We start from the raw sequence: 22,046 nt of genomic DNA, 5'->3' as shown, positions 1-22,046 counted from the left end.
ACACTCATGTAAACACACAGTACTGTTCTTCCCCGCCTCAGACTCAACACAGCCACTGCTATTTCTGTTCCACAGACTGATAGCTCCTACTGAAGATCATTGATTTTACGGGAAGCCCTGTTTACAGGCTGAGTGCCATCGACCTGAGGTGACTTTTTGCCTCCTGCAGTTGGAGCAATACTGAAGCACCCTTATGTCTGCATTAGCAGAATAGTAGACAGGATATTTGCAGCACACAATAAACAACAATACTGTACATGGTTAATTGTCTGATTTACAGTGTTGCGGATCAAAGGGAACAAGAACTCCATGTACCTAATTATAATTAGAATACTGTATTGTCTATAGCAGTGGTTGACAGACTTTTTTTGGCTCACAACTCCATGACAAAGTGACCTTGCAATAGCAGTCTTGGACACGGAAAGGTGATACACATTTTTTACTTTCAGGCCTCTTGAATCATTGTCATTTTGTAAGTATTGATAAAATAAAGTAGCTGATTAATGTAATGTTTTTAATCACAGTAAGAGTATATTATTTATAGTTTCATGCAATTATTTTTGTTCTGTTATTCTATACAGTATATCATTTTGTGACACCAGTCTGCCAGTTTAGGACCACACTTGCACACTTACATGGTTGGTCCTTAGTTGAGTATCAGGTTGTTGTATTAGGTATGGGCTACAGTTTTTTTTTTTTTTGGCAGAGAATACTTGTCAATAAATGTAGGAAGAGACACTTGCAGTGCAGCGTTAGAAATGTAAATTCCCTCACTGTAAGAGCACGGTGTTAAAACCAGAATTTACAAAGCCGTGTCAGGCATTAAAATGGACTTATGTTTAAGAGCGCAATGCATGCACGCCTTTATTGGTGATTAATTGGAACAAACCTGGGAGATAAACCCATGCCTCACTCTGCCTGAGGACTACAATGGTTCCCCCATCAATGAGCATGTCCCTAGTGCAACATCAAAGGCCTTCCCCTGCTTTATCAATAAGAACCCTTCCTTCCCACATCTTCCTGTAACTTGCTTAGCGTTCACGCCATTGATTTTCCAATAAGCGCCCCTTACCCTGCGGTGACTGGCCAGGCTCTGTGATGGCTCAGAGACCAGACACAGACAGGCAACATCACTGTGGGACAATTGAAAATCAGATCTGGTGTATTGTTAGGGGTCCTCTAGGCGTATTAAGAAACAGTGTTTTTTCATTTTAAAAAGGTGGTGTTCCCTCACTGCTGATGTGTATGCGGATAGGAGTAAGGGTCAGGGCGGCATCACACCCATAGCTCAGCAGTATTCACAGTTAGGGCTGAGTGAGAGCTAATTCCCCCAGGAAACCCTGGAGAGCAGGCTCCTCTGGAGGCAAGGCCAGGCCTTCGGGCAGGTGATCAGGCATGCTTATAATCAGATGGTTCCTTAGCCTTTAATTCCTCTCTCAGTTGGCCAGTAAATCCCAACTAATGAAAGGACCCATCACTTAAAACTTATCTCATTTTCCATCCATACCAAATGACATCCAGACCCACTCTCTGACAGTGTCCATTAGGACTGAGGCCTTTTCACAAGGTTCACCTTATCTGCTTTGTTTGGGTGGTGGGAGGACATGGAGTATGACTTTTTATTTTTATTTTTCTCTGAGCAGAGAGAAAGAGAGGGCAGGGGCCTTTGAAGGCAGATGGCAGCAGGAGTGTGAGTTCTAAAGTCAGGATCTGTGCATTGGCATGCTCTCCCTCAGATCAGTTCAGGAATCCAGTCTTTTCTTCTCTCTGATTATGTCTTATTGTCAGCTAAGGCTTGTTTTGGCTGCATACAGCCAGCCTATTGTCAACTCAGTGGGCCCATATTCCAAATTACGATACAATACTAGGGCCATGGCAGGATCACTGCAATCAGCACTAGAGCCCGTATGCAAAAGATATGCAAGTTATATACACGTTAGAGTATATAACTTCACATAGTTATATACCACTCAGCAGTAGTCACCTTTAGTGGGTTGCTCCATCATTTTGATTTGTGGTTATTAACACAGTCAGCACACAGAGACACCGGCCTCCTCCACTTCCCCTCTTCTTCGACCGCGTCTCTTTGTCTGTCTCCTGGACTTGTTTAGTGCCTCCCAGAGATTAAAGCTTTTCCTGCTTTAAACAGGTGTCACTGAGCCAGGCAGACCTCCGAGAGACAAACAGCGTTATATCAGTTGGCCCATCTGCGACTTGCCGACTCCAGACAATCCCATTGCTCATCAGTAACCACTGCAGGTTATTGAATTACACCATCTTGATTTTAAAGGACAATCCTGTTTTCTGTAAGCAGTGGACACATCAAGCTGGCTCAGAGCTCCAGCACTGATCAAGAGTCATCGTGTTATCCTGTCTATTGCTAATTGCTTCAGGTATCTTAGAGCAGTAATGGAAATGGATGGGTACATATCCTCACTACAGTAAACTGTAGTCACTCTGTTCAGGCTCAAGACTATGCAAAGATGAGAGGGGAGAACTTTAGAGGTCATTTTAACCAACAATCTTAACTACTAGTTTTGCATGCGGGCCCACTGTTTCTAGGCCTGGTTGAGACAGGCAGTGGAATCTGGAGGAGGGGCTGATGGAATAGATTACAGGAACAAGGTGTGAAACACTGTGCTCAGACAGGACACATGGAGGCTTTTTCCTACGAGGTAGTCCTTTTAGACGGGGCACATTTTTTGAGGTTTTTGTCTTCATTTCATTTTGTGCAGTTTATTCACATGCTTTCAGTTTGAATAATCACTGTCTGTTTGACACGTGGCATTTTTTTTTTCCTTGCATTACTCTCAATGCCCCCAGTCCATTTGTGTAAAATGGCTGTTGAGCTCATAGCCTCTTATTAATGGAGCAGATAATAAATACAGACCAGTAGGGCTAGTATCCCCTCACTCAATATGGCAGCCATCTCTAAATCATGTCTGGCTGTATAAAGCAATCTTGTTAATAACCCAGCCAGTCTAATATCTTTCATTTTATATGCAAAGCAAGGAAAGGGTCATCGAGGTTAGCCTCTGTAATGTGTAAACAAAACAGGTAGACCATGCTGACAGAAAATGTCTGTTCCCAAGTATTTATGATCATAACATCTACATCATCTTTGCAGTCATATTTTAAATTTCCTCAGTCAAACTCATGGCTTTATAATTATAATGCTTCATTTTTTATTGTTACTTTGTACACTATATGCTCATCTGGCCTGTTATTGTTCATTCTGAAGTCAAAATACAACAGCACATTTATAAAATGGGAGTCCATTATTTTTGTAGTTTGAGTGCACACTGGCTTGAGAGGTCTCAGGTATGTTGTGTGAGAGGCAATCCTCATCAGACATTCATGAAGAGGCAGACAGACATTATCAATCTCTCTTCTCCCTCAGTGGTTAATATGTTAGGGTGTGGGGGTAGACTCCATTCTGATCACAGCTGAAATTTGCATCCCTAAGTAAATAAGTAAATAAATCAAGTGCAAGCAGTGAATGTGCTAATCAACCGGGACATGGCAGTGAGCTTGGTGCCGGGAAACTTTGCTCATGTAATATTCAGCACTGGTGGGTTAAAGGGCAGCCCAGAGTTATTGGTTTCAGCCCGATTGCCCCCTTTAATCAATGTTGGCTGCATCCCTTTAATAAAATTATTAGCTCAGCAGTATCTTGCGCTATCATTTTATCTCTTCTGCGCTCTAAATTGCAGCCTGTGTTGGGCCTCTCAGATGCTCGGGGCATGGCCAGCTCCCGAAAGCTCAGCTCCCATTTATTATTTCAGAGGCGGAGGATGGCTGGAGTGTTTGAAACCAGGCTGAGCGTAGAGGTTATTGGATGCAAGATCTAAACACAGCTGCAGTGAAGTCCCAACCCAGCTTATGTATTTTGGGCTCATAGAAAATACTGCCTTTTTTTTTTTCTCTCGTTAGACTTTACACACATCTATGTTAATAATGCACATGTATTATATTCTTCTTATATGTACATAACTTGAAGATGGAGTGATAATGATGATACTGTTAAAAATTGCTTTTTTAAGATGCAGTTTTTCTTCCAGTTATGTAAATGTACAATGTGCTGATGGGTGGCTTCTCAGTGTCTAATTATCTCACAAGGAATCTATTTGATCCATTAAGTTAGCCTGTTTCTCCTTTTTTCTGACTGCAAGTTAATTAAAAACGGATGTAGGATTTGCAGAATATAAGATTAGGGGTGTTGTTTGGAAGGTGAAGATAAAAGATGGTGCCTTCCTGATATGGCAGGAAGATGAATCATGGATGGCTTATTAGTGCTTGTCTCAGGTATTGTGTTTAAGTACCTAATCTAGCGTAATGAGCATGGTGTCATTTTTCCAATTATATCTCAGACTTTTGTCTCTCACCCATTGCTCCATACATTTGATTTTCTTCTTATAAGATTCCTATGCATAGTGTCTCTGTTATATTTTCTGTATCTGACTTTTTCTTAATAGTTGTAGTACTATTTTGGAATAAACAGATATTTATGTTTCCAACATCACCATTGTAAATGATGAGTTGTTGTGTGTAATTATGTATATATAAATGCAATAATAACCTCTTATTCTCCACTTTGTGTCTCTGCAGGCCTGGATGCGATGAACGCCTCATGTAGGCATCAGCATGGACAGCTGTGAGTCTCCTGTGGTTTCTGGGACAGACGATGGGCTCTGCTCCTCCCAGCAACAGCAACCACCACAGCCCTGGAACGATCACTCTAGCTCACAGGTCCCTTGCACCAACCAGGCCCCTTCCCTGGACCCCCTATCTCTCTCTGCTCCCTACCCTTCTCAACCCCAAAACCCCAGTGCACCTCATGACGGGGTGAGAGAACTACAGTCCCAGCAGCAGCAGCCAAAACAGACATCACCGCAGGCCCACCGTGACAGCTCTGCCACAGGCCAGCTGCATCCTAGAAGAGAGGGTCTAGAGGAAGAAGAGCAAGAAGGAGTGAGCTGTGGAGAAGAGGAAGAATCTGAGGACTTAGATGAAATGGAGATTGACAGCTGTTTCCCAAGTCTTCAACCCTTTCCTGGGGTGCCGATGGCTTCAGGAGGAGGGGGCATGCCCACTCTCCTGCGACATCAGCCCACACGACAGCAGGGGGCACCTGAGAGTGGGAGTGAGGAAGGAGAAGAGGAGGAGGAAGAGGAGAGCAGTGATGTGGAGAACTTGGCTGGAGAGATAGTTTACCAGCCAGATGGCTCAGCCTACATCGTAGAGAGCCTCAGTCAGTTGATCCAAAGTGGTGGGAGCATGGTACCCGGCCTGCTGCCCACAAACTCTCTCACCAGTGGGGGAAAACCGGGGGAACCTGCTGGGAGTTCATCCTCGGTCTACCCTCAGATCATCAACACGTTCCACATAGCCTCCTCCTTCGGGAAGTGGTTTGGCAATTCAGACCAAGGTTTCCCCAATACCTCAACCATGGCAGGCCTCAGCCCTGTCCTGCACAGTTTCCGTGTCTTCGATGTGCGGCACAAAAGCAACAAGGATTACCTGAACAGCGATGGGTCTGCCAAGAAGTCCTGTGTATCCAAAGATGTTCCCAACAACGTGGATTTCTCCAAATTTGATGGGCTAGCCCTATATGGCAAGGGTAAGCCCATTTTCATGTGTTTTCTCTGCAAGCTGTCCTTTGGCTATGCGCGTTCCTTTGCCACTCATGCCGTCCATGATCACCGCATGACACTGTGTGAGGACGAGCGGCAGCTGCTAGGGGACAAGCATGTATCTGCCATCATCCAGGGCATTGGGAAGGACAAAGAGCCCCTCATCAGTTTCCTGGAACCAAAAACTAAGAGCACTCCTCTGCCACCTACTCTGCTCCCCATTAACTCTGGCCAGAGCTTCTATGGCACATTTAGTGGAGTCCATCTGGAGCCTGGAAGCAGCAGTGGGGGCAGCAAGACCCTCCTGAACAAAGACTCTGAATCTGGCCTCCAGCAACAGCAGCAGCAACAAAACCTTAGCTCAGCTCTCTCTCTTGGAGGGCTGAGCATTCCCAAAGCATCCACTCTTACCTCATCCCCAGGCTCTGCCAAAGACTCCAGTGCCCTGCCCAAACAGGGAGGGAGAACAGAGGAGCCTGCTGGGAAAGAGTTGGCATGCAAGGGCGAGGATGGGGACACTGATGGACATGAAAGCAAAGCGCACCTATCGAGCCAGATGGGGGGCTCGGAAGAAGAAGAGGAATTGTTATTAGGGGAGGAGGAAGATGAGGTGGAGGCAGAAAGCACTGCAGTGGCTTGTGGTGGTAACAGTAGCAGCGGCAGGGGTGAAGCGGGGGAACCAGCTGTCTCAAACCAAAGCATTTCCAAATCTCCTTTATTAATGCCTAGTAGCGCTCTCCAGCCTTCTGCCTGCACCTCTGCAGTCAGTTCCACACTCAACAGCAAAGCCCCTGCTTCCACTTCCTCTTCTGTCAAGAAAGAGGGTTCAGCTTCAGATGGTGGGGGTAGGACCTCAGAGCTCCCTCTGAGCTTTAACTGCCAGGGGCCCACAGTTCCCATGGCAATGGCGGCAGCTGCCGTCAGAAGGAGCGAGGATGACACTGCTGGCACGTCCTCCTCACCTCTGTCCTCCAATGCTGCTGCTGATGAAAGTGCCAATCGAGATAGTGCCACAGCTCCAGAACCAAATGATTTCCCAGCAGAGGGAGAGGAGGAAAATGGAGCCCTTCTGCACCATCACCACATGCACCACCTACATCATCACCTCCACCCTTCATCTCATGGCCACTCCCACCCCCTACCAGGGGGCTCCTGTGATATGACAGGGATGGGTGAGTGCTCACAGAACCATGGGCCTGGTGGCAGTGGAGGAAGTGGGGTAGAATGCCCTAAATGTGACACCGTTCTGGGTTCCTCACGCTCCTTGGGTGGTCACATGACCATGATGCATTCACGCAACTCATGCAAGACACTCAAGTGTCCCAAATGCAACTGGCATTACAAGTACCAGCAGACGTTGGAGGCCCACATGAAAGAGAAGCACCCAGATTCTGGAGGCTCCTGTATGTACTGCAGCAGTGGTCAGAGCCACCCTCGTCTGGCTCGTGGAGAAAGCTATACCTGTGGTTACAAGCCCTTCCGGTGTGAGGTATGTAGCAAAGAAATGAAGTGATGCTCCTTTTTTATAAGGGTTGCAATTAGAGTTGATTTCATGTTGTTGATTTGTTAAGCCATTTGGGGTTGTGTAAGATGTAAACCAATGTTTAAAATTACTTTAGAATTATGTATGTATCACTTCCTTGCATTCAAGAGAAAATGTTGTATGTTTTTTAGGTGTGTAACTACTCCACCACCACAAAGGGCAACCTAAGCATCCACATGCAGTCGGACAAGCACCTGAACAACATGCAGACACTGCAAAATGGAGGCTCTATTGCCTCTGCGCAGGAGCAGGTGTTTGGACATACCGCAGGAGGAGTGGTGGCTGTCCCCTCAGTAACCCAGGCCAGTAGCCATCACCCTCCCCACCACCATCCTACACAGTCCTCCACCCATATGGCTGGACCGTGTGGGGCCCCCTCCCCGACCAAGCCGAAAAGCAAACCTACTTGGCGGTGCGAGGTGTGTGACTACGAGACCAATGTGGCACGGAACCTGCGTATCCACATGACCAGCGAGAAGCACATGCACAACATGATGCTTCTCCAGCAGAATGTGACTCAGATGCAGCATGGCCGACTTGGCTTGGGAGCAATGCCTTCACCATCTGAGGCTGAGCTCTACCAGTATTACCTGACCCAGAACATGAGCCTTCCACCAGGCCTCAAGATAGACCCAGCTGGGGCTGAGGCCCAGTTCTTGATGGGGAGCTTTCACCTGGATCCCAATATGGCCGCCCTGGCACCTACGCTCGGTGAGCAACATTTAGTCTCTCTTACATTCAGAAATGTCCTGTTTCTTTCATTTGGAATCGGTTTCAGTTCAACTTGATCTTGAATCCAGATTCATCAGTGAACACAGCAATGAACACTATGCACTCTTTACTGAAGTAACAATATCCACATATGGCCCCTCTCCACTACTATCACTACTTATAAGTTTTGGCAGCTGCCTTTCTTTCTCATGCCCTAAGGTACGCCTGCCCTAGTGAACTTGCCATGATTCTCTCATTTTACAAGCAGAGTGTCACTGAAATGTAAAGAGGGAGAGCTCAAAGATAGATGATCCATTTGAGACATGTTTACTGGGGGGCTTACCCCAGACCCATTCCATATTTCCTTACTGAAAGTGTACATGATAGTCATGTTCGTTCCTAGTGCTCAGTGAATCTTCTTGTGCACAAGACCAGTGTGCCAATTAGTTGAATCTACAAATATATAGCTATAAATGTGACAAGCACAGAGCAAAAGCAAAAGCTCAGAGATAATTTGTTTTCCCTCTCATGCAGTCCTATCATACAGTCATCTAAGTCACAATGTGTGTTGATGTGATTTTGACTGAATTCTGAATTCCAATTTTGCGAACAAGAGGTGAATCAGAGGGCCAAACGCTTATGTTCTTTTCTCCCTGCCCTCCCCCCTCAGGCAGCCAGCTTCAGCCTTTTTTTGTCATTATTCCCAAACTGCTGCTGAACTTCACCACTGGAGTTCTCCATTTTTTCCAACTTTGTAATTGCAGCTATAAATTTTATCTTGGTCAAAGAAGGGAGGTTAGAGGGCTCAGCATGGGTAATTCAGCAGCATAGCAGAGTGTTTGGCGTGCCAGTTACAACCCCGCAGTTTGTACAGACTTGTCTCCAACTGTCGCCAGTTCAAAGACACAAACAAGAATTGATTGCTGTGACTAATTCTTTTTTCCCCTCTTCTGCCATCTGGTTCATTTTCCTGTGAGGTGAGTTGTAATAAGCATGTTACAAGGCAGGCAGTGATGACACAGTCTGGGCCTCATAAACTACAGTGGTGTCATCTTCGGTCACACTTTAAAGAACCCTTAAAACCATCATACACAAACACTCTGATATTAACTCACAGTATGTTACACTGGGCTCAGTAAATCTCTTGAGGGAATCTGCCATCACAAGGAGATCTCAGACCAGGCAGCTAAAGTGAGAGGGGCTCTTTTATGCTCTCACTGTGGATTTTTGACTTTTGAATGTATTGCCAAAAATATGTGTTGACCTCACATGATCTCAGCCTCCTGGTAATCCTTATTCCCAAGACTCAGCTACTGTAGTGAAAGGAAGAAATGAGATGGACTTCAATTGAGTTAAAGAGAATGCAGGGGGTTATGACTTTGTGTTTGTGCTGGAATTTGTTGTCTAAAGTACACTGGGAAACCGCAAAAAAGGGTCAGGCTATTCACTAAAAACATTAGTTCTGGAAAGCAAACAAGGAAAACATATCATGTGTAAAGATTCTCTTTGTATAGTTATTGATATGGACATATATAGCTCAACAATATTACGGTTAGAAGCTGCTGTATGTGAAAATAGATGCAGAGCTACAAATCAGAGTCTTGGTCTAATGCACCACAACCAGGGTTTGGTGAGAAACAAGATCCTGGTCTGTGGTAAATCTCTGTGTGAATCTGCATAGTAATAAAGCAGGAGAGCTAGGTAGAAATGAGAGATGTAAGGTGCAGGAAAATACAGGACTGGGATAGCGATTGAGCATGTGGTGCTGCATCTGTGTGTTTGTAAGAGAGAGAGCGAGAGTAGGGAGCCATGACTGGGGAGCTGGGTCTGTGAGTGATTTCAGAGGGCTTCTCAAAGGTCTCCCTCTCCTGGCTATAAAAACTCAGGTAATGGAGAAAAGTCCAAGAGCAGGCTGCATACTGCAGCAATAAATAAAAAGGAGCTTCTGGAATTAATTTAGTGTAAAGCCAGGCAGGGTCAAGCCTGCATGCTCAGTCTGGGCAGTGAAAGATTAAAGATCAGCAAGCAAAGGCAAAAACTGTGGCTGCTCTTAGCTCATTTTTTTAGTATTCATTTTTAAAGTCAGCCTTCGCAGACTGTGTACACATCAGTTCTCTGGTTGGTGTCATAGGATATGTGCTTGCTGTGTTTTTTTGTTGTTTTTTTTCCCTCTCCATCGTTTAGACTCAGTACCAAGCAGAATTAATCTGTTAGATGTCCATATTGATTTAGAGGCAATCTGGAGAGAAAGAAGTAGAAGAATCCGAGCAGAGAAGTGGATTTTTTTTTTTAGATTATTATTCAGTGAACAGGCACGATGGATTTGATTTACAGTAATGTCTGCTTGGGAACTCCTTAGTTCTGCTGTAGTGATAAAATAACTTGCTTTTTCTGTAAAGCTCGTGGCCTCTGGGGTTTATTTACAGACAGACCATGAAAGTGTACCAGCCCAAACAGGGCGATGTGTAAAGTGAGGTTTTCGTCTCCATGGAAAAGTCTGGGCTTTCTTCTTTCTCAGTTCAAAACTAGAGTAGCTATAGGCCCACAAATACATACATGCACATTATCCTACATGCAAAATCGTAGCGACAGACAGACCAAAGTTGAACAGCTTTACTTTACCTGAAATTTTATTCATCATGACAGCGCCACAAGCTATGACTTCCTTTGGAAAACACTCTGCTCACTAACTCAATATAATAAAATAATAATGTAATGTCCTGAAGTAAATTACAGAGAGCTAAAGTGATCTTTGAAAACTGTGAAGCTATGATTTAGACTGCAAGCTGTGACTGTAATACATAATGACAAATGTATCCATCCATCTAAACACTTTTTTTCTACCCTTTTCCTCTTTCTTTTCGACTTCCTTTGTGTTCCCTGCGCACTCTAGTAGGTGGGGAGATCCCTATGGACGTGCGGCTGGGCGGTGGGCAGTTGGTGTCCGAAGAACTGATGACCCTGGGAGAAAGTCTATCACAAACCAGCGATCCCTCCCTCAAGCTCTTTCAGTGCGCTGTGTGCAACCGCTTCACCACTGACAACCTGGATGTGCTTGGCATGCATATGGGAGCTGAACGCAGCCTACCGGAGGAGGAGTGGCGTGCTGTGGTGGGCGACTCTCACCAGTGCAAGTTGTGCCACTACACCACTCAGCTCAAGGCCAACTTCCAGCTGCACTGCAAGACAGACAAGCATGTGCAAAAGTACCAGCTTGTGGCCCACATCAAAGAAGGGGGCAAAGGCAATGAATGGCGTCTTAAATGTGTGGCCATAGGCAATCCAGTGCACCTGAAGTGCAATGCCTGCGACTACTACACTAACAGCCTGGAGAAGCTGCGGATGCACACTGTCAATTCCCGCCATGAGGCTAGCCTCAAACTCTACAAGGTTAGTAGTCCTCAAGCTTCTTCATCCGTCCCATCACTCAACCTTATCATGGCATGTTTTACCATCATTTTCATTTGAAAAAAGCACATACATAAGTAGAAGACTTCTTCATGCAGCACAATAACATACAATATGTTAATATTGTCTGCATTATTTTAGGTGTTCTTGTAAGACCAGGAGAAGTAGTGTGTCTGTGTCATATTTGAGAGTATTTATTATCCAATTGAACTTGATGAGTTTTACACAAAATGGCCAAATGTTTCCTTAATCCTCTCCCCGTTAACTTGATACTCCTCCACGAGCCACAGTAAATGTTCTAGTGCTGCCCACACGACTAAACTAGCTGCTCTCCCAAGGCATGAATGATAGCTTTGTTGTGTAACTCTTGCCTTCACAGTAGTCATATAGAAGCAGGGCCACACTGCTGCCATGAGAAGAACATGGCAGGTGAAGCTGCTTTGGAGGCTTAGGGGTGAATCACTTGGAGACGAATGAAGAAGTGTGAGGAGACAGAGGTTTGGTGCTAATACTCCTCGGAGCGGGAAAGGCTGAATCGTTCTCGACAGCTGTATTGATTTTTGCTGGACTTGGAGCTTCACCTTCTCCTCTAATCATTCCATAATAGCCAATGGATGAACACTCTCCGAACAAATGGCCATAAATCTAACAGGCCTGATTCCACTTAGGTATCTATCCTGTGTGTCTGCGGCTTCGGCCACTCTGCGCTTAACCCAAACTGGCATAGCTGCACACACACACAGTTATACAACACAGACAACAAAATACATACAAACGCTGAGACAACATACGTACGCCTACCCTACACTGCATGCACACTAACATAATTTAAAATATACCACTGTGATGTGCGCTATCTTCTAGTAGATGTTGTCTTTGTTTATAATAAGTCCACTCCATTGTCAAGTGTTTGACTCTTAAAAAGTAAACAGGAAAAAAAAGTATTTAAACATTGCTTGACACTTTTGTATTGGTATCTTAGTATATTATACTCTGACCTCTTTTGGGAAGGCATGTGAAAAATGTGCTGCTTCAAGCATGTTGTTTTAATCACATTTAAAAACTAAGTCAAAGTGGCCCATTTAAACCTCCTCAAAAAGGCTGTCTATTTGAAAATCATCCAGCATTATGAATGGTTGCTCAGAACCACTGGCATGGCAGACATATTTCCTGTCCACAAAGCCTTTGTGCTGAAATAACAGTAAAAGAGGGAAATCAATTTTCAGTGTTTTGTGAAAAGGGGAAGGTGTGATGCAGGGTTCCTAGTACAGCCATTAAGCAGGCCAGGGGACACAGGAGGTATTCAGGGGAGAATATGTAGTTTTGCTTGTCAGTCTATGGTTTCCACCAGGACAGGACCACAGGGACATTTTCAGGTGCACAGGATATTTATAGATACATACAAACTCAAATATGCAACATAATCTGCAAATGTGTTGAGTCAGTTATGAGACAGCAGAAAAGCATAGCAAGATATCCTTGTGCTTTCCCAGGCTATGGTCATCCGCTCCTGCCCTTAGCTGCTAGACTTACTGGCCCACATTCCAATGACAGTTTCATATCAGACCAAAATAGACAGGCTCTTTTTCTTCTTCACACCTTACGAGGGAGGCTTGTTTTGTCTCCCAGGATAAGGTACAACTTGTAATACATTATCTTTGTGCTTTTTTACTTTGCTGTGAGCCAAAAAGGCAAAAGAGAGATTTTTTTCTTTTCTTTTCAGTCTCTGCAGGATTTTTAAGAGAGAAGAGACACATGTCATACTGCTGCTCAGGCTGGTGGGGATTAAATATGTACAACACATCCAGGCATGATCATTTTTTATGACTTAAGCCTCTTAAGATGGCTCCATATTTCTTAAAACCAATTGATCTTCCGAGCAAGAGTGTGTGCGTTGTCCAGAATTTACCTGCTCTCTCAACCCGAGACTGCTGCAGTCCTCATAGGCTCTCCTCATCTCAGACACCACTCAAAGACAGAGATGTTCATGAGTTGACAAGAATTATTACAATATTTTATGACTCACAAATGTGATTAACACACAACAAGTACATGGTTGTGAGGCCTCTTGGCAGCGCTAGCTCCCCACTTGACAATGTCACAGTCTTCGTACCACATTGGATTTACTGTCCTGGTAGAGACACTGACGGACAGAAACCCACAGTGGCCCACAAGCCTGTAAAACCAACTTGGTATATTATGCAAAGACGAAAAAGGAAAATCACCATTCATTTATTCCTCCCCAATGAAATCCGATGCAAATAGCACAATTTTTAACCTTTTTGGGGAGAAAATAAATCATCAAGTCAGCATAAACAGACTGTAAGATGTGGGAGATGCTTGGGACACTTCACCCAAATCAAACTGGTTTGCATTAAACAGGCCCTTTGTGTGCACAGCTCCATATAAATTGGAGCCTGTAATTACTGGAATTAAAAAGGAAGGTTTAAACTGAGGGCTAAGCTGGATGGGATAATTTGAGAGTCTGTGGTATGCGGCCCATATTAGGGCTTTCTAAAAATATCACCCCCACCACCCCATGTATTGGAATGTTCCAAAAGACCACAGAAAGATCCTGCAAGTCATCCTGACCGCATGGACCACCACACAGCGGGGGGTGATGCTGTCTTCCCTTGTGCACTGTGTTCTCGGTTGAGAGATACCCATTCTGAGCACTGTGTGTCCTGCCATCACACTTCTGTGCTCTGAAGCCAACTTTCACCTTCTTTTTCCCATGGATTATGGAGTTTTAAGTGGCTCTGATCATAGCATGGTCACTCCTAAACACAAACAGCTGGGTTCTGTTGCAGCATGAAGATAACTCAAACATCAGTTTGTATACTGTATGTTTTTAGAATATGTTGCTTTTTCCCTGAGACTCTCTCTTCATCTAGAAAAAAAACTTCCATTCTCATTTTACAGTTCGCCACGTACATAATATTTGATATATGATAACCTTATACCAGCAGCAGCAGGCTTCAGGGCTTGGCTATGTGTAAGTGCGGAGGTGAGATGAGTGGAACTAATCCAGCTCTAAGGCCCCGGCTGCCCTGGCCAGACAGAATGGGTGGGGCCTAACCAGGCCCAGCCACAGGCCTCAGCTTCCAGTCAAGGGTTGGGGGGAAAGGGGAGGAGCATGGGGGTTAGCTGGCTACCTTCCTTGTCTCGGGGGCCGGTGCAATCGGCGGTAATTGAGATTGATTGGATGTTATTTTTCCTCTTGCAAATGTAGTCCATTAGCTTGGCACATGCATAATCAGTTTAGAGCGCAGTTAGCCGAATGTAATCATGTTCCTCGGTGTCTGCTAGCACAAAATCCACTCCAGATGCCGCTTGGCCATGGAAAGAAAGGGAGAAAGTGCCGTCACTATCAGATGGGGAATCTTTAACCAAGAAAGTCCTGACACCCCTCCCTCTGTCCTTGTCCCGCTCTATTGAGCACACACATAACCGTACAAACTTTTCACCTATCTCTCTCTCTCTCTGCTTTACACACACAGTCACATCCACTGTCTGCTCATTACAGATGAGAAACAGGGGTTTTGATTGTATGTTCTGCACTTTTAACTGCACTAACATAGTGTTAAGTGGAGGCCAGCGGCTGGCCCATTAACGAACATAATACATCTACATCTTGGATGGAGTTACTGCTCTTATTTTACCCTTCAGTGCAATAGAAAAGAATCAGTGAACACTGAGGCAAGAAAATGTCTGCTCTCCGCAGAGAGAAAATAATCACAATGAAACATAATAGAGGAAAAGAGGTAGTAATGTAAATGAAGGGATTAGTGGTTACATGAAAAGGCATTAAGGTGTTTCACTGATGATCCTACTCAGCAAAAGCACTGGCTTCTCAGATACAGGAATGCAAGTCGTGATGACCTCTCCCCATTAAAGATCATAACTGCCAGGATTGATTCCAATCTTCATGGACAGTACAATAGTTTGTAGTTGGGTTGCAACCACAAATAAGTTATAGTTGAATTTCAGCTCGAGAGAAATGCAGCCGTTTTGCAATCAAATAAAGCTGTAAAGTGTATTTTGGAGGATATCAGTTCTGCTGACTTAGGCCAAGTGCCCACTAGATGACAGGATGGCTGATTTTGGCATCACAGATGAGTTTTCAGATATATGCACATCAGCAGCATTATTATGGAATCTCGTTGTTCGTCACTGCTGTGGCAGGATCTGCGCTTCTGTGTCTAATTCCTCTCCCGAGCTCTTAAACTTTTCTAGTATTTTGCAATCGTTCTTGATGTGTTTTGGTGGTCTTATAGCGTGGGCAGACAAATGAGCCAAAATTGTCACTCTTGGCCAATGTCAAGAAATTGTGACAGGTATTGCGAGATGTCCTCTGGTGAAATGACGTCTAGCGGGCGCCTGGCTTTACCCGCTCACCCACCAGACATTTCTAAGAAGAGGAGGGGTTGGAAGAGGATGGAGAAACAGACAGGAGAGGGGATGGGGGGGTGACAGGAGGGTTGGAAGGATAGATACTCTGCTAATTATCATGGCTAGCCTATGATTGTTCAGTAATAGTGCTCAGTGGGAAAGGTTGCAGCAGTTCCAGGAAGAGCTGAGCTCTGATTTACTGGTACTACCGCTCTAATAAAGCGCTTGCTGCACATCCTGGGAGACAGCCCATTCTCTCCTTTCACATGCACAAGCGTGTGAATGTACACACAAACACACACACACACACACACACACACACAGCAATCTCATAATCTAAAGTGCCAGCAGATGACAACATAGGGCTCATGAAATGTATCATTTTAATTGCTCAACAGAGAAGTTCTCATAATATAATTTGGTACAAATTATGTACATGTGATCAAAGGCATAACATCACACCAAGGAAGTATTTAAATTGTGTATTGGTGCTTGTAACACCTCCTCAGTCAACACGCAGTCTTGATCCTGAAGCCTGGTTAACTCTGTCCGTAGTTGCCTGCAGGGGGTTGAACTCTATAGTGTCCTACCTCAGACAAATCCCAGTTACAATGAGCAGTGGGTGGAACGAGGAAGGAGTGGAATATGACAGAAAATAAGTGTGGACTGGAAAGAGGGGGGCTAGTAGGGTTTAGTGTTTGGCAGTGTGCAAGAATTTCACAACTCCTCTAGCTCCCACCCCTTGAGAAGGCCAGGCAAAGGGTCGGGCTTTGACCCATGGCACAGCTGCTGCTGCTGTTGCTGCTGTTGCTGCTGCTGCTCGTGGTGGTGGTGCTGATTTGTATGTGCAACTGCCCTAGTGTGGGTGTTGCTGGGATTTACAAAGTGACAGTGAAAGAAAGCAAAAGAGGGGGAGCAGAAAGCTGCTTAGACAAGGGAGGCTGGCTTTTTTTTTTTCTCCCAGTGGCCGTTTACCACAATTGGCAGAGTTAAAAGGGCCCAGTGCATTACAGACCAGGTTCTGCATCCTGGGTCTGTGGTGGAGATACAGATGCATTCTCTGTGTTCCATCACGCAGTGCCACAGAGTAGGAGGATTAGAGAAAGAATAGACATGAGGCTTTACATTGTCAGCTGGGAGTTGGCGATCCTTCATCATTGTGTAAATGATTGTTTGTTTTCATTTGATTTTTTTTTATTTTGATTTTTGGACAAGAGAGGCAGAGATCATGTGCAAGGAAGCTGATGATCGTGTTAACTCCAGCTCCATCAGCAGAAAAGGCAGATTGGTGTTTTTAGAAGGGAAAAAATAGGTGAGGTAATATCGTTTTTTTGTCACAAGTACCAATTTGTGTACAGATATAGTTTTGTCAGTAAGGCAGTGACGTATGGTGCAAATATACAGTTTGTTCCTCTTACAAGATTTCTTTTTTCTTTACAGACAGGAAATTGTTTTTTAAACATTTTTTTCTCCTTTGTCCTACCTTTCACCCTTCCACGTTGTCTTCTTAAAATTAAACATGACAAATACTCTTCACCCACAAAACAAACCAGTGTGGATAGTAAGCCAGTGGGTGGTCTAGGATGGGGATCTGTTTAAGGTTAAATATCCTTAATCCAATCATGCTGAAAAACTAAACAATCTCCTCAGCAAAATCCTCTGTCTGCTTCCACCATCCCACTCTACACAAAGTAATGTTTTCCAGGCTTGAATCTGTCTTTAAATTTTGTAATTATGACAAACGGTAAAATAAAGTTCTTCCCTTTAAAGTGATTGTAGGAGATGGGGGTATTATTGAGAGTACAATTACATTTTGGAGAAATTTCTTCCTGCACCAACCGGAGGGTCTCTGTATCTAATCTGTGTTATACTCTTGCTCTGCCTGCCTCTTGTCAAGATGATATTACAGACACATCAGTCACGGCCCTGTCTTTTTACCACCCCCACTGTAAAGATGCCAGAGAGACACTATAGTATCCCCTTTACCTTCTCTTTAAAATGACCTGTTTAGGATTACATGTAATCAGCGTTTGTAGTCAAACTACAGTAAAATGAGTGCCATTACCTTTACACGCACACAAATTCAAACACAAATTCAAACACAAGCTTAATTACTATGAATAAACACATTCAAGTGATTCATGAAGGCCTTTTCATGTTCTCCAATTACCAAATTTCCCAAATCACCAAGTTTACATGTTTTGTTTGATGGTCAAGTAAATATCTAAAATTATGTGTGGTTGCCTACAGGCTTGCAAGGAATCAGAATATAGTAGCACTAATGCTATTTTTGTGATTTTACTAGTCTACATAGCACCTTTAATGTACGCTCTATTTCTTGTACTCTTAGTCGTAAGATAAAAGCTGCTGCATGTGGTTCGAAGCACTGAAAGAAACCAGATCTAGCTGCTCATATAGTTGGATGTAATGGATGTATTTTGAGTGCATGCAAACACACTGTGCGGCTATCATGGCTTCAATGAGGCATCTCAAAGGTCTTTTTGCCCAACTGGTCAATACATCTGGTGACCTTTAGACACTGCACCTGAAAGACTAACAGTGGCAATTGGCAGGTAAACACTGCTTTGATGAGGCTAGAGGTAGGCTCATGTGAATCTGTATAGCTGCTAAGCTGAAGGGATGGAGAGAGTGAGGCAGGCAGGCTTACCGGCTCTGTGCCATCAATACATCAGTGGCTAAGCCACCAGATTAATGGCCTCCGAGTGGTCAGGGCCACAAAACTACTCAGCTCTGAGGTCTGTGTTCAGTGGAGCTGTACATGAAAGCAAGGTAGGGTGAAGAGACAGATGAGGAGAGGGGAGGAGGTCTTAGGTACCAGGATGAGCACACAGGGACCTCTCTTCTGTTTGGGTTTGGCCTACAGAGTAGAGTCGTGGGACAGATAAATTTTACAGAATGATGGATGTGTGGCCCTGGCTGTTGTTTCATTCCCCTTGCCTTGTAATCTTCCACTTGTAAGTCCAAAAGGATCTTTGAGTAGCTGAACACAATATTATAATCAGTATTACATTATTTTATATGCACGTATTTATAATTTGACAGCTCTTTATGTAATTGCAGAAGCAGTGGACTGTTTGTTGAGGGACAGTCGAACCAAACTCATGCTTGATTTACAGTACTGCAGCCATTTAAATCATTCCTAAGTGTGCAGAGCATGTACTGCCTTTGTTTTAACCAGGTTTTTCTTTGTTTTAACAAATCTGCCCCTAAGGTCTTTCCATTTTGTGATTCATCGATTACTGTTGGATTGCAGAACTTCAGCAATTTCTCGCCTGGATTTCATTGGCTGTTTGTTGTTAGTGATGGGTCTGAGAGATGCTGATGCCTGCAAGCATGGTCTCCTCAAAGTAGTCTATTTTGGATGGGTTATGTAGCGCTAAACCTGGCATCAAGTATGCTATGCGGCGAAAAGGCCGCCTCACCTCTCTGTGACCACCATCAAGGCTCGAGTAAAAATGAAACCATCTATCAGTTTCCTGCGGACTATTTTCTGGGCAGAATTTTTATTTGAAACAGTGGGGCCTCAGAGGCTTTTTCTATAGTGCCAAAAGAGAATAGCCTTCTCTTTTCTTGAACTTCATGGCGCTGGTTGTCCATCCATGTTTTGCCTAATTGCTGTGTGCTGGAGTTCAGGGTTAGAACTGGGAGCTGTAAATCTATCAGTGTTATGCAGACAATGTTTTCTCCAGATGTAGAAGAAAAGATTTCATCCTTTTGTAATTAAGTGGTGCAGCCCAGGGTGTCATGCGGTTTTTATTGGGGGCCCTGGAAAAGATCATTTTGCACCTTGTTTTCTCATCATGCCTTTTATTCTTCAATACAAAAGATGGATAAAATGGAAAGATGAAAATGAAAAACTAGCAGAGAAAAGAATCTCTTGTTTAAATTGTAATATGGAAATTACTAGCTAGTGATGTAAGAGGTAGCGATGGGGAGTGTGGGGTGGAGGCACAAAGGGGACAAAGGCATAGTCATGGAACCAAGGCAATTACATAGTTCTCCAGATGAAGAAAATCAGAAAAAAACCTTCTTTTTTAACCCCAGGAATGTTCCCAAATGTTATCTTTCCCACGGGTGCCGTCTTCTACACCTGTGTTCTACTTTAAACTTACTGCTGGAATAAGAGAGAGGGGGAGTGAGCTGGGGAAAGTGATAGTGAGGGAAAGAGAGAGAGACAGCTTTAAGAGTTGGGGACAAGAATGCTCTTCAGCTTCTCAAGGGCACCGATACTTTATGGCCTTCACATTCCTTCATGACAAACTGATGCCCAGAATAGACAGGGTGGTGTTGGGGGTGTTGGGGGGGCGTTTAACTACCATGCCTTTAAGCTCCACCCAAACATATCATCTCTGTTCCTTGCTCACCTTCACCTCGCCCTGCTCCGCTTATGTGGCAAACCTCAGGGTCACGCCGTCTGACGCTTCTTTTTTACTAGCCAAAGCTGGTGAAAGCATGGTACTGAAGTACAGGCTTTTGTTCCGTATAAGCACTTTCACACATTTGTGTTTTATAAAGTCCCTTTCAATCTCATGTTGATTTACAGAGGCCTCTTTCCTCTAAGATCTCCTCAGAGACGCAGACAGCAGAGGAAGTCTCCATAGCCACTGAACTCCTAGGCTCACTCCCAGATCATCCCTCACTGCCTTCCTTGCCAGCCCCACAAACTCTTTTTTATAATGTCACCACATTCAATCAACACTAGCCCTAAAATTAAGGACTGCTGAATAATTCAAACTTGGATCCTTTCTTCAGATGGTCTATCTCTGTCACCAGATAGGAATTTCCTTAATTTATGCTTGTTAGGTTGGAATAGTCATGTTGAAATAATTTGAACCATAAGGACTGTCTGTGCAGCTACTGTTTAAATGAGAACTCTGGGAGCCGTTAAAGTTTGAACATGAAATTGTGAGATCTGGAATGCAAATTATTATTCAAATGATCAATGTATTAATTTGCATGCTGAGAGGGGTAAGGGAGAGAGAGAGCATCTTAATAAGTTGTGTAAAGCAAAGTATTTTGTTATTTGTTAATGTTCCAGGAGCGAGGGTGTATTCATTTTGCAGTTGAGACCCAGTGCGACCTAAATCTCTCTCTCTCTCTCTGTCACACACTCACACACATATCTGTCATCATATCATCATCGTCATCATCACACACACGAAAACCTGTGGTTTTGTGCTCACCAATGTTTGGACTCTCCTTCCTGTTTTTTTTTTTGTGTGTGTTTTTTTACAGGGAGTGTCTGGCCTCTTTAGTCACTCGCTTTTCTAACATATTGACTCTGTATTTCTGATCAAATAAAAAGCCTGTTATTCTTCCCAGTACAGATAATTTGATCTTCTAGGTTTTTTTTTTAACTCTGGTAAGATGAAATGTCAAAATTAGTGGCGCTTTTGGAAATAAAAATAGACTAAAATCATAGACTTTAGCCGTAAGCAGTTGAAAATGGCTGAGTGATGAGCCAAATAAAGGCAAACCTTCAGAACATGAAATTACTCTGAATAATCTGAGATTTCAGGACCTGCTATTTGTACTCTGATTTCCTACAATCTTCTCTTATGCATCAAATGGAACTTATCATTCAATTTTCCTCAATTTACAACTTTTTCCTCCTCTTTCCTAGTTTCTAGCTTTCATCACAGACTCGTTGGGTGAAAATTCGGTGACAGGTCTTTTGGTGTTTAGGATCTTTGATCTCATGGGATTTTTGATTCTTTTTAGCGGTCACATTATATCAGGAGCTACTTTGTGACAGAAGAGCCTGTAAAATGAGGCCTGAGGCTGAAATGTCTGGAGAGCATAAAATAGAGAAAAAAAAACATATGTGTTATAAATTTCATTCCAATAATTTATCATTGATGGATTGAGTGGCTTATAACAGAATACTAATCATGTTATGTGCATGTAGTTAAGAGAGATCAGTCTTTACATCTGGAAGGGAGATTAGGGCTTTTTAGATGAGAAATCCAGCATTGCAGTATTCCCAGTATTCAACTTAACTTTTAAATCATTAAACATGATGAAGCCATCTCCACAAAGTCAGAGGTTTATATACGAAAATCAAACACCATCTGCCATCTCTGATCAGAAGCAACAGCCATCAGGCCAGGGTTACCAAGGCAGAACAGGAAAAGCCATTAACTGCCAATCACTGCATCGATCGACAAGCCAGTCCACCACTACCACCCCCTCTCTACCCCCACCCACCCCTGCCCACACACACACACACACGCACACACACATACAGTTCATCAGCTTTTACTGTACAGTGCACACACGCATGCACATAGCCTTGCATAAACCACTATCTTTTTATGCACCCGCACTATGTGATGGGT

General features: G+C 43.9%; 1 protein-coding gene across 2 annotated transcripts in view; it reads left to right on the top strand.

The window, feature by feature from the left end:
• Window positions 1–22,046, top strand: part of zfhx3b (zinc finger homeobox 3b) — a 328,353-nt gene that overhangs the window by 236,566 nt on the left and 69,741 nt on the right. For both annotated transcript variants that reach the window (XM_019270499.2, XM_027281814.1), the window contains 3 exons: window positions 4,609–7,122; window positions 7,308–7,887; window positions 10,781–11,277. In XM_019270499.2, the coding sequence (XP_019126044.2) occupies window positions 4,645–7,122; window positions 7,308–7,887; window positions 10,781–11,277 (3,555 nt within the window). In that variant the 5' untranslated portion in view covers window positions 4,609–4,644. The remainder of the gene's footprint in view (window positions 1–4,608; window positions 7,123–7,307; window positions 7,888–10,780; window positions 11,278–22,046) is intronic.

Source organism: Larimichthys crocea, chromosome VIII, assembly GCF_000972845.2.
Source record: "Larimichthys crocea isolate SSNF chromosome VIII, L_crocea_2.0, whole genome shotgun sequence".
NCBI lineage: Eukaryota > Metazoa > Chordata > Actinopteri > Sciaenidae > Larimichthys > Larimichthys crocea.
Note: the sequence above shows the minus strand (reverse complement) of the source record. Positions and strands in the feature narration are given on the sequence as shown.